Source organism: Peromyscus eremicus, chromosome 22, assembly GCF_949786415.1.
Source record: "Peromyscus eremicus chromosome 22, PerEre_H2_v1, whole genome shotgun sequence".
Lineage (NCBI taxonomy): Eukaryota > Metazoa > Chordata > Mammalia > Rodentia > Cricetidae > Peromyscus > Peromyscus eremicus.
Genome location: NC_081437.1, coordinates 10,094,839 through 10,107,700, shown reverse-complemented (window position 1 = coordinate 10,107,700; position 12,862 = coordinate 10,094,839). Strand labels below are relative to the sequence as shown.

General features: G+C 41.0%; 2 protein-coding genes across 6 annotated transcripts in view; one reads left to right on the top strand and one right to left on the bottom strand.

Moving 5' to 3' along the window:
- The window catches only part of Plekhh2 (pleckstrin homology, MyTH4 and FERM domain containing H2), a 103,862-nt gene that overhangs the window by 17,907 nt on the left and 73,093 nt on the right, over positions 1-12,862 (top strand). The window contains exon 1 of one of the 5 annotated variants that reach the window (XM_059248582.1): positions 6,479-6,543. The exons of the other annotated variants lie outside the window; for them this stretch is intronic. The gene's annotated coding sequence lies outside the window, so the exon portion shown is untranslated. Of the gene's footprint in view, positions 1-6,478; positions 6,544-12,862 lie in introns of those variants that run through there. 5 annotated transcript variants of the gene reach the window in all.
- C1galt1c1l (C1GALT1 specific chaperone 1 like) lies at positions 11,677-12,780 on the bottom strand. Its single transcript, XM_059248721.1, is given in 3 exon segments — positions 11,677-11,837; positions 11,840-12,186; positions 12,758-12,780. Coding segments are annotated over 3 exon segments (531 nt in total).

Here is a 12,862-nt window from a genome sequence, read left to right as displayed (position 1 = left end):
AATCTGAGCAGGATATTTCCTTAGAACAGTGATTCTCAACCTGTGGGTCATGACCTCTTTGGGGTCGGCTGACCCTTTCACAGGGGCTGTCTAAGGTCTTTGGAAAACACAGGTTTTTGTTTTTGTTTTTTAAAGAATTTTTTTTATTCATTTCATATACCAAACACAGACCCCCTCTCAATCCCTCCTTCTGCTCCCCACCAGGCTCCCCCCAACCCCTATCCCTTCCTCCAAGGTAAGGGCTCCCATGAGGAGTCAACAATGCCTGGTACATTCAGCTGAGGCAGGACCAAGCCCCTCCCCTCTACATCAAGGCTGAGCAAGGCTTCCCACCACAGGTAATGGGCTCCAGAGAGCCAGCTCATGCGCCAGGGGCCCCTCAAATAGACCAAGCTACACAACTGTCTCCTGTATGCAGAGGGCCTAGTCTAGTCCCATGCAGGTTCCACAGCTGTTGATCTAAAGTTTGTGAATTCCTACAAGATTGGTTCAGTTGTCTCTGTAGATCATGATCTTGACCCCTTTTGCTCGTATAATTCCTCTTCCTTCTCTTTGACTGGACTCCTGGAGCTTGGCCTGGTGCTTGGCTGTGGATCTCGGCATCTGCTTCCATCAGTTACTGGATGAAGGCTCTATGATGATAGTTAGGGTATTCACCAATCTGATTACCGGAGTAGGCCAGTTTCAGGCACCCTCTCCAATATTGCTAGTAGTCTAAGCTGGGGTTATCCTTGTGGATTTCTGGGAATTTCCCCAGCACCAGGTTTCTCCCTAACCCCATAATGTCTTCCTCTATGAAGATATCTCTTTCCTTGCTCTCCCACTTCATTCCCTCCACCAGCTTCACCATCCTGTTCCCTCATGTTCTCATCCCCCATCCCCTACCCTCTATTGTGCCCCCCTCACCCCCAGTTTGCTCATTGGGATCTCCTCTGTTTCCCCTTCCCAGGATGATCCATATGTGCCTCCTAGGGTCCTTCTTGTTTCCTAGCTTCTCAGGAGCTGTGGGTTGTAGTCTGATTAACCTTTGCTTTATATCTAGTATCCACTTATGAGTAAATACATACCATGTTTGTCCTTCTGAGTCTGGATTACTTCACTCAGGATGATATGTTCTAGTTCCATCCATTTGCCTGAAAATTTCATGATGCCATTTTTTTTTTAAACAGCTGAGTAATACTCCATTGTGTATATGTACCACATTGATATTTTCATTATAATTCATAACAATATCAAAATTACAGTTATGAAGTAGCAATGAAAATAATTTTATGGTTGGGGTCAACACAGCATGAGGAACTATAATAAAGGGTCGCAACATCAGGAAGGTTGAGAACCACTGCCTTGGAAATTATTTAAACACAATCATTTGTTTTGGCTTCTTAGAATATTTGAACAAAAATAAAATCTTGTGTGATATAGTTTTACACATCACACAATAGTATATGTGCACATGTACGGGTGCATACACACACACACACACACACACACACACACACACACACGAGTTTTCTCCCAGGGTAGGGAAGGAACCCAGGAAGGACCTTGCACTTGGTAAACATTTGCTCTACCACTAAATTTCTCTCCAGCCCTGTCATGTATGTTTTGATGTTAGCACACATGGAATTATGATTGTTACATTTTCTTGATGAATTATTTCATTTATAATTGACCCCATTATTACTCATAAAACTTTAGCACAAAATATCTATTATTTAATATTGCTTTTAATATTCTTGGTATGTTTTCCATCCTTTTATTTTCAACATCTTTGAAACATTTTGTTTGTTTGAGACAGCCTTTCTCTATACCCTGGCTGTCCTGGAACTCACTATGTAGACCAGACTAGCTTCAAACTCAGAGATCTGCCTGTCTCTGCTGAGTGTTGGGATTTAAAGCCTGGGCCACCGTGCCTGGCCCATGATACTTTGAGTATCATCTTTAAGTGTCTCTTTAGGTGTATCTGAAATTATTATATATATGCCTTGTTTTTCTTTATCTCCGTCTGCTCTGGTCCCTTCTCCCTGTGGTGGTTATTGAAGGTAGAGACTGGATTTCTAGTTAAGTGACTACTCATGTTGCTGGTGAGCTTCGCACCGTGTTAGTGACTACCTAAGATAACTGATTTGTAAAGAGAATGTCCTTTGGCTCTTCGTTAGGGAAGTTCTGGTCCATCACTGGTTCTGTTACTGTCTGGCCTGGGTAAGGCACACATCATGGCTGGAGACTGTGGGAAAGCCAAACAACTCTCCTCATGGCCAGAGAGCAAATGAAAGAAGAGGAAGTGACCAGGGGCCCCTCCCTCCCAAGGTTATCCAAAGACCTCCCTTGAGGCCCCGGGTCCTGAAGTCTTGATCATCAAGTTCCTTTAACACCGTCCTGAAAAGCAAACTTGTAATAACATGGACCTTGAGGGGACACTTAAGACCCGGACAGTAACATCACTTAAAACTCAACTCCTTAATTAAACTCCAACAACTACCAGCATAGATAATAAATTGAGGAGCTGGTGTGTGACAGGGAGACTTCTGGTAGTTGGTCGATGATGAAATTGAACCTGGTGTAGTAGAGTAGCTCCCTGGGGAGGTTGGTGAGGCAAGGAGAAGGGATCTAGAGCAGTAGGAAGGATCAGAGGAGCTGCTGAAACCGTTAGGATGGTCGGCAGCCACTTGTCTGCCAGAAAGCACTCTCCAGGAACTGACTGTATTTCCAGAACCAAGTGTAGCTCTTGGAATTGAGGTAACGCTGTTGGAAATGAGAAGATGCTAAACATTTAAACCGATTCAAAACCATAGGATGGAGAGATGCCAGGCCGCGAGAAAGACTTCAGCTGTCCTGTCTTGTCCTCAGGAGAACTAGTAGTTTTTCCAGTGTTACCACAAAACCACTGGCTTTGAAAGGTTGTGGTGGGGTGGGGGTGGGGGTGGAATAGGGTTTGGTAGAACCACGATTGGGTAAGATGAGTAATACAACTGAAGACCTTTCTTTCGGAGAATAATTCACCCACAGCAACTCACTGGGCTATCATGACTTTGCAAAAGCAGACTCTGTGCGCGCATGCGTGGGGGGGCGCGCATGCGCATGCGCATGCGCGCACATGGATGACAGCGCTCACCATCAGGTTTCTTTATCACTTTACTCACATCTTTGTTTTGCTTTGTTTTGAACTGGCCTCTTCATTCAACCTGGAACCCACCAATTCTGTTACCGTCTGGCCAACAAAGTCAAGTTACAGATGTCCACAGACACACCCAGCTTTTATGTCGGTGCTAGGGATCTGAACTCAGGTTCTCACCCTTGTATGCCAAGCTTTTACTCACCCAGTCATCTCCTCAGCATTTGCATGAAAAGAAGTAGTACAGATTATCTCTCAATCTCTCAAGAAAACTCTTCAGGGCTGGAGAGATGATTCTGTGGTCAAGAGAACTTGCTCATCTGGCAGAGGATTCTGGTTTGGTTCCCAGCACCCACATGAGGCAGCTCATAACCTCTTGTAACTCCAGTTCCATGGGATCTAACACCCTCTGGCCTCTGTGGACATCTACATGCATGTGGCGCATATAAACTCACACAGATACACACAATAAATAAATAATAAAATTCTTAATAAAAAAACTTTTTTGACATTAACCTGCCATTGAATCATCAATAGTTTGTCATATATTTAGTCTGGAATGTATCCTAATGATTTAAATTGACATTTTTAAACTAAAAAAAAAAAAGCATTTGTTTGAGAGGAGTGTAGACATGGGGGTCTCACCCCTAACCATAAAGCTATTTGTAACTGATACCCAAAGGGAAAATAAGTTTTTTCCAATTACTGGGTCTATCAACAACACTTCAGGGCAGGCCCCATGCCCAGCAATAGTTGGCCAATGCAAAATGAATTCTACCTTTTTTTTTTTTTTTTGGTGGACTTTCTGTTTCATTTTTTTTTTTGTTTTTTTTTGTTTTGGCCTTTTGTGTCTTCTGGGTCTTTTGCTCATTCATTTTGATCTTTGTTATTTTGGTGTTTGGTTATTTGAGAACACAAAGTTGGTTGAGTGGAGAGGTTGTTAGGATGTGGGAGGAGTCGGGGAGGGGAGAGGAAATGATGAAAATGAATTGGATGAGAAAATTTTTAAATAAGAATGTTCAAAGAGAGGGGGGAAACAGCACATGCAGCTCTTTTTTAATACATTTTTAGGGCCTGTGTGTGTACAGTTTATGGAATGGAGAGTTGGGAAAAGCTTGGTGATTTTCATGATTGTACTTGAAGCTGGGACACCAGTTTCTCTGTACCACATGTAAGAACTGAGCTGAGAGAAAACAGCATTCCAAGAGTTTGCATGTCAAGATGAGAGCAGCTTTCACTGGAATGATGACCAGAGGTTATCAAAGTACCACAGGATTCAGGTGTCACCTTTACCATCTCTGCTCTGGACTACTTGGTGGGATAACCAGGAGTTTTAGTTGTCCACCACTGCAGAAAATGGAAGGAAAAAAACCTATTTCAAAACTTAGTGGCTTTATCAATCTGGGCATTCTACAGTGTGTGTGTGTGTATGTGTGTGTGTGTGTGTGTGTGTGTGTCTGTCTGTCTGTCTGTTTGTCTGTCTGTCTGTGTAGGTAGTTCTTATGAGTACAGGTCCCTCTGAGGCCAGAGAATTCATATCGCCTTGGAGCTAGAGTTACAGAAAGTTGAGAACCACCTGACAGGGGTTGTTAGGAATCACACTCGACTTCTCTGGAAGAGCAGTATGCGCTTAACCACTGAGCCATCTTTCCAGTCTTGGAAATACAATTTTTATTAATTAAAAAAGATTGCAGCAGGCCAGGCGGTGGTGGCACATGCCTTTAATCCCAGTACTCGGGAGGCAGAGGCAGGCAAATCTCTGTGAGTTTGAGGCCAGCCTGGTCTATAGAGTGAGTTCCAGGACAGGTGCCAAAACAACACAGAGAAACCCTGTCTTGAAACACCGCCCCCCCCAAAAAAATATTGCAATGACTTTAAAGGAACAATCATTTATCCATGGTTCTATTGGTTATTGGTCATCCTTAGACTGCGTTTGCCATCTAATGGGATCACTCGTGTAACAGCATTCAGTTGACAGATACCCTAGAGCCAGGGATCAGCAAGGATACTGACATGGCAGCTGAGTCTGGGATGCTCAAGATAGACATACCTGACACCTTTGCTGAGAGTGATGGAATAACTAGACACTGTCCCAGGTACGCCATCTCCCTTGTTCTCTACAGGAAGGTAGCTGCATTTTTTCCCCTGGTGATCCAGGATTCTACAACCAGGTCCAAGCTGCAGATCTCTTCAGGTCCAGCCGCAGCAGATATATGGTGTTCTGATGATGTCCATCTGCCAGTGTTAAAAGGGGATGGTACACGAGACAGGAGCACCTGGACCACCTTCTGAATACAAATCTGTTCTGTCTGCGGAGAAACTCAATTTCTCTTCATCTTTAAGTTTCCTCGTCTAGTCTACTCTGAAGGTCATTGTCTGAAGGTCATCTCCTGGGAAGTTAGTCCCTAAATGTATTCTATGTCCATGGCATTGAAAGTAGGCAGATGGAAAAGAAAAAAAAAAAAAAAAAGAAAGTAGGTAGAGTGGCTTGGGTATGCCAGGTGACAGTTGATATTATCTATGTGTTTTAAAAACCTAAGGTCAGTCACTAAATCGTCTTCCTCCTCCAATACCTACTGCTGTTCCTACTTTTAAAAGTTTCACACACGTACACAGTAACTAAAAGTAACTCAGGTTCATTTTCTTCCTCGTGAACAGTGAACTTCATATTCGGCTCCTCATTATTTCTTAAACTTTCTGTGAACTATTGTCTTGAATTTTCATTTCACTTTAAAAAAAATAGAACATGCAGTTTTAAAATTATGATGTGTGGCGCAGGCATGACTGTCGCATGTCAGCGTGTCCCTTCTGTTAGTGACTCACTTCTTCCTTGCTCCGCTTCTTCTGTTGCCCTATACTACTCTGAAGCCCCATCTTCATGTGTAATTTGGTCGTTTCTATTTTTACCCTCTTGAACATTGAACTTTATTTTTTAATGTTGCACGCTTTCTCTTCTTCTGGTCTAAGAATAGTTTGCTATGTCTGCTTTTACTTATTTATTTTGTGTTAACAGATGACCCCAAACTTAGAAACCCCATGGGCATTTATTATCTTGCAGTTTCTAAGTGTTAGGAGCCGTGGCAACCGATTAGCCCATCCCTCTGGTGTGGCTGAGTCAGCGTGTTGGCCTAGGCTGCGGTGAGCTGACGGTTGACGGTTGACAGGAGCCAGAGGGTGGCCACTTCCAAAACAGTTCACTCAGATGGTTGTTAGAAAGTTAGTGTTGGTGCGAAGCCTCAGCTGCTAAGCATAGAGACTCCTCAGCAGGGCCACCTGAGAATGGAGAAAGTGGTCCAAGGGAGTTCAAGGTGGAAGACACGGAGTCTTTTGTGACATAGCCTCAGAAGTCACACCCCATCATTCCACAGTCACCTGTCGTCACAAAGGTTAGCCCCATGCGGTGAAGGAAGGGACTAGACTACCACAAGGTGAGGAGGACCTTTGAGGGCCATATGAAAGCTGGCTGCTGACTGTCTACTGAATTTTGAATTATTTTCCTACTCATTTATTTTTATTTCATTTCTCCCTACTTCTTTTTAAAAATTCTTGTCCTTCTAATAATAGATTCTATACCTACTTAATCTCCAACTACCCTAAAACATAGTCTGAGATTCCTCACACAATATTCCAGTGTTTACTTTTGGGGCTAAATTGGTCTTATGAACACTGATTTTATTTTATTTTTTTACTTAGTCTCTCATATATTAGCTGGCTTTCTTCATGTTTTCTTTGTATGCATTAGAATTTGAATGAATATTTGGTGTTTAAATTGGGGGGGCTTAGATTGATATACATATGGTATATCAAACTAAATAAGGATGAGAAACTTCCTGCATCCCACAGTTTCCTTCCCATGTTCTAAGTTCTAGAGGCCATTTCTATACTGTTTGTCCCTCTCTCATACCAGGACAGTCAAGAACACTAATGTCATTGTTTATATTTGGATTTGACCTATTAGTACTGTGTAGCTTTGGAGCCTTTACTGGAACTCACTCTGTAGCCCAGGATGGCCTTGAACTCATAGAGATCCGCCTGCCTCTGCCTCCCGAGTGCTGGGATTAAAGCTGTGTGCCTCCACCACCTGGCCTATTGGTACTTTTATTAACTATTTCTGGACATTATACTCATGAGGATATTAGTCTGATCTTTGCTTGTGACCATAACTGGCCTTGTAAAGTGTACTGGGAAGCATTATCATCTTGGGAGAGTTTTTTTTCTTTTGAGTGTGTAGTCATTCTTATACACATTTTTAGTTGGATTTACTAGCAAAGCTAGGTAGTCTTGGAGTTTTCCTTTTGTAAGGTTTTAAATAGCATGATGCATTTCTTAGATTCAAGGCCATTAAGGTAATATTTGTCTTTGAATAATCTTTGCTATTTTATGTCCTTAAAAGAGATATGTTTCGTCCAAGCTGCTCAGCTATCATTGCTCATAATGTTCTGTTATTTTCCCCCAAGTTTCTGCGAGTGTGTTTTGGAGCCCTCTTTGAACTCCTGACATTGATCATTTGTGGTTTTTTTATATTATAGTTGCTTTATCAGTCCACCAGGAATTTATCCACTGTATTGTTTTCTTAATGAACCGTTCTCGGCTTTATTAGTTTTCCTTTTCTATCTCTCGTAACCATCATCAGCTTTTCCCTTTGATTGGCTCCAGAGTTTGCTTAGCTCTTCACAACTGGTTAGTTAGTTTGCTCAGGCTCTTGACTGTAAATAGTCACCTCACTGTATGTGATCTCACAAAGACCACTGGGACCTCTTAATAATCAGTGGCATCATCCCACGGGCCCCATCTGCTGAGATGCTGCTCCTCTTGGTCTTGGTTCCTATGTGCATTATTCTTTTATGCTTCAATCCCACAACGGATTTTAGCATCTTCTTAATCATCTCCTTTCTCTGAAGAAGTGAAATTACCTTTGACTATTAACAACCATTACAATTGACTGTTGTTTCCAGCGTACGATACTTTTTACTTTCCCATTATACTCTTGTAAAATGGAATTTACTCTCCCCATTACTTTACACATATGTGACCCATAATTCTATGATATAGAGACAGCTAGACAGCTCCTTGGTGTGTGTCTTTGTGTGTATCTCATCCCATAAAAACAAATGTACAAGATTTTCCTATATAAATAAAACATTCACTACTTTTCTAAAGACAAACTTCCCTGCTATCGTATCGTTTACATATCGTTCCATGTATAATTTATATTTGCCTCCTTTTTTGTGTGGCTGGGAATCAAACCCAAAGCTTTTGCATGCTAGCCGATCGCTCTTCCATAGAACTCCACCCTCAGCCCCTGCTTTGTCTTTAAATATATCGATATCTTTTCACATATATATATTTAAAGGTTCTTATTAGAGAGATTTTTTTTAAACACACATGGAAGGAAGTATGCCCTCATTTATGCTTTATCAACTCAGGGCCAATCCATCCATCTGTATACTGATCTATAGCTCCCAGTGTTATATTTGAACAAATCCCACATATGATATTTCATCCATCTATGCATATTTATAATGACTATATGGTATCTAACTGTGTGAATGTGTTACTATTTATATATTTACAAAAATCCCTTTATTTTTAGGCAGATCTCTTTCTTCCTCTCTCTGGCTCTCTTCCCATGGCGTGTGTGTGTGTGTGTGTGTGTGTGTGTGTGTGTGTGTGTGTGTGTTACTGGAGGTTAAACTTAGGGCCTATGTGTACTAGAGAAATGTTCTGTCATTGAGCTATGCCCTCAAGCCTGACACTTTAATTTTTGTCATTCAAATTATAACACCACAAATGCTGTCACCACGTTTTGAATTACTGAAATACCTAAACCCTTTCCCCGTCGTGTTTACCTCTTCTTCTTTTGAGTCTCACATTTTGTAATAGAGAATGTTGTATTATCCCCTATCTTATGCATAGTTATTACAGAACCTGGTGACAAACTGTTGGTAAAGTACTGTAGTAAGAACTAAAACCCAGACCTCTTAAATGTAGTTTGCTCATTCGAAACTAAACCATCCCAACCTACAGTATTCATAAAAGCAATACACATGTACGGTAGAAATATACTGCTATAAAATGTTCTGTGTATGAGTTGAATGCCTATTAAGAAACTCAATATTATGCTAGATGTCTTACTACTTAATTTGCATATAAATAGACTAGAGTAAGGGTGATCTCTCAAAGAAAAAGGAATGGAGGCCTGCTGTGTTAAAGAAATTCCCTATCCGTACACCACTCATAAATAGTGGAATTTGGGTTCTAATTTAGACCTTGCTTCCAAATTCAGGGCTTCTCGCTTTCCTTTCTACTTTTACCTGAATGTCTGATGGGCCATTTTTGTGTTTAAATAAAAAGAACTAAAGTGACCCGTGAAACTATGGCTTTAAAAATTCCTTGTATTTAATGATACGTACATATATCTTTTCATGCCTAGCAACAAGTTTTGCCTACTTATATATCAAAGCACTCTAAAACGCTGTGTGTTTGTGTGTAAGGGAGTGTGTGCCTGTGTGTAATGTTCTTTTACAATGGACAAAAAATTTTTTTGCAAGGTTACTGTTAACTCCTAAGTCTTTAGATTTTTTTTAACCGATGAACTGGCATGTGCAAGGTGTTGTATCATGAACCATGTCACACATGAATTATTCCTTCCGACACTTACAATGTAGCGCTACAGGAGCAGAAAAAGATTTATTTGGCAGTGGTAAAAATAATGCTGTCGATTATTATTCTTACCATTGTGACAAAGTTCACGAGAGAACCGGTCAAAGAGAGTCTAGTTTAGCTCAGTGTCAGAGGTTTCTGTCCGTCATAGGGTGACCAGCAGAAGCATAGGAAAGGAATGCAGGAAGGAACCCAGGGAAGATACAGTCTTCCAGGACTTACCTCATCCCACAGTGACCCACCTCCTCCAGCCAGGCCGACTTACTCCATCTACCTTTTACCAGCTCCCAGTAACGCCATGGTAATTATGAAGCCATCAGAGGCTTAATCTGTTCCTTAGGTCAGAGGCTTTATGATCTGACCATCTCTGGAAATAACTTACAGACACAAGTGTGCTTTACTGTTATCCTAGGCATTTCTTAATCTAGCCAGGTTAACAATCAGCATTAGCTATCACGGCCATTCTTGAAATACACATGATACTTACAGATCTTTGTCATTTCATCAATAATTTATAAGACTCAATATCTACTATGTATGAAGACTTGTACTGGGTATATAATAATAGAGACTGGATTCTGCCCTTCCTGTTATCACTAGAAAGCAAATACTTTTAAATAAATCTTTGTGGGTGTGGATGTGGTGTGTGTGTGTGTGTGTGTGTGTGTGTGTGTGTGTGTGTGTGTGTGATGTATGTGTGCTATAGTGGTTGGATGGGGGTGTCAGTCCCTGTCTCCCATCTTGTTTGAGGCAGAGTCCATGTTTACTTCAGGGTATACCAGGCTAGCCAGCCCATGAGCTTATGGACATTCTCCTGTCTGCCTCCTACCTCGCCATAGAAACACTGTGCCCAGCTTTACATGGATATTGCAGACCTGAACTCAGGTCTTTACACTTGCATAGTAATACCCACTGAGCCATCTACCTAGCACAGAAGCCAAATATCTCTCAAGGAAAAAAAAAATCATACAGTATATAAGTCTCTGCAGAAAATTTTCTTTTCTTTTTTTACTAGCTAAATTTGATTAACAAGGTTTTGTGAATTTGTTTCTCCTTGAAATCTAATCAATACCTTTAAAAAGATGGGTTAAAGCCACAGGGTACAAAAATTCCTCTGAAAATGGATTGCAGGTAGTGTAGACGTGGCAACTGTCAGCAGAGTTCCAGTGGAACTTGCCGTGGCTCTGGTAGTAGAGTAAGTGTTTTGGTAAGGAAACTTCCAGAGATATCCAAGATATCTCTGCCTGTCCAATTGCTTCTGCAGAGTGTGTGCCTAGGTAAACAAAAACTCCGTAAAATGTTTTTAAGCTCATTACATGTTTGAAACATTTTCACAAAGGTTAAAGATGATCTAAGGTCCAGAGGATGCACTGGGGATGTATCTATAAACATGTCCAAATATTTAAAACGTCTGATAAATCTCAGTCCCTGTAACATACTGCCTTTTAGAAAATGCTGTCATTTGGATCCTTACATTACTACATGCGCTGACAACAGATATTCCATATCTTTATTATGCATAGAACTGTAATATGAACTACCTATGTCATTCGGATTTTACTAATGGGTACATGAATAAAGTGAGAAAGAGCTGAAATAAATTGTAATGGTATATTTTATTTAATGCAACATTTCTCAAGCATTTCAACATGGAGTTAATATAAAATTTATTTGGCGATACCTTACATTTTTTATAATGTTTTCTAACAATAGATGTTATTGAATGAAGTATGTATTTAATGCTTATGCTACATCTTACACTGGACTTGCCACATTTCAAGTGATCCTTCAACGGTGCAGTAGTATTATACACCAGCTCTCATTTTTCAAGGTACAAAAATCATTTGGAGGGAAAAAGGTCCAGCAAAGCATTAAAAAAAAATGCTCAAATGCCACCATTACCTTCTAATTGGGGGAGTAAGTCCATTAAACATGATGGCTATATCTGAACAGCAACCTTTTATTACTTGATGTGAGTTATTAGGCATTGCCTCTTGAATGAGGTGCCCAATGGGCTTTGAATTAAACACATTTCTTCCTTCATAATCCTCTGCATTTAACCAACAACACCCACATATTTCAGGCAGACGACCAGCTACTTATCGAAGGATAAATTCTAAATTACATCTTGATCTTTACACTATTCGTGGTTCCTGAGAAGCTCGCTGAGCCTCTTCGCCGACTCTCTACTTAAGACAATTCCTCCTTCCACAGCCACTTATTATTGGAGGCCTCCAGATATTGTGGCGTAGCCCACGTGAACGGGCTGAGCTGCATCCCTCGGCAGCGAAAGATATTTTAAATTTTCAACGACAGAGTAGTGGGGGTGTGCAAGAAGGTAGCAGCTGTAGTTACCATACTTCTGAAAGACAAATCTGTATACTTTCCTCATCTGGACCCCCTTGGATCTTTTTGCGTGCTGAACCAATCTTCACAGAGTTTGGGCAAGTCTCTCTCTCTCTGTCTCTCTCTCTCTCTGTCTCTCTCTCTCTCTGTCTCTCTCTCTCTCTCTGTCTCTCTCTCTGTCTCTCTCTCTCTGTCTCTCTCTCTGTCTCTCTGTCTCTGTCTCTGTCTCTCTGTCTCTCTGTCTCTCTGTCTCTCTCTCTCTCTCCCTGTTATCATCTGGGATGGCCCTGGAGGGTATTAGAGAGTTGGAAGTTTACCATGAGTGATAGCACAGATCCAATCACAAGCCTCTCTAAACTTGGTCCAACTACAGGCTTTAGAGAAAAAGACTCGAATTTCACCTTGTGGCTGTGTATTCAACACCTAGCACACATCCCTTAATTACCACTGGATCCTTTAACACTGTGCTTTCCATATTTATTTTGGTATTTCTGCTTAATCAGTCTCTTATAGCCTCCTATCAATCTGTAAGATGCCTCAGCTCTGATGTGAATGTACCATCCAGGGAGTTTGAGAGAATATACATGTCCCTGAGTTCATCGTGGCTTTTGACCAAAATGCCAAATTTCTTACTTTTGATTGTTCTTAATATGCATTGACCAGTAATTTCTAATCTATTGATGAACATCCCTGTGGTATGTGAAGTTCCATGTTGAAGGATGAAAACATGGACAGTAC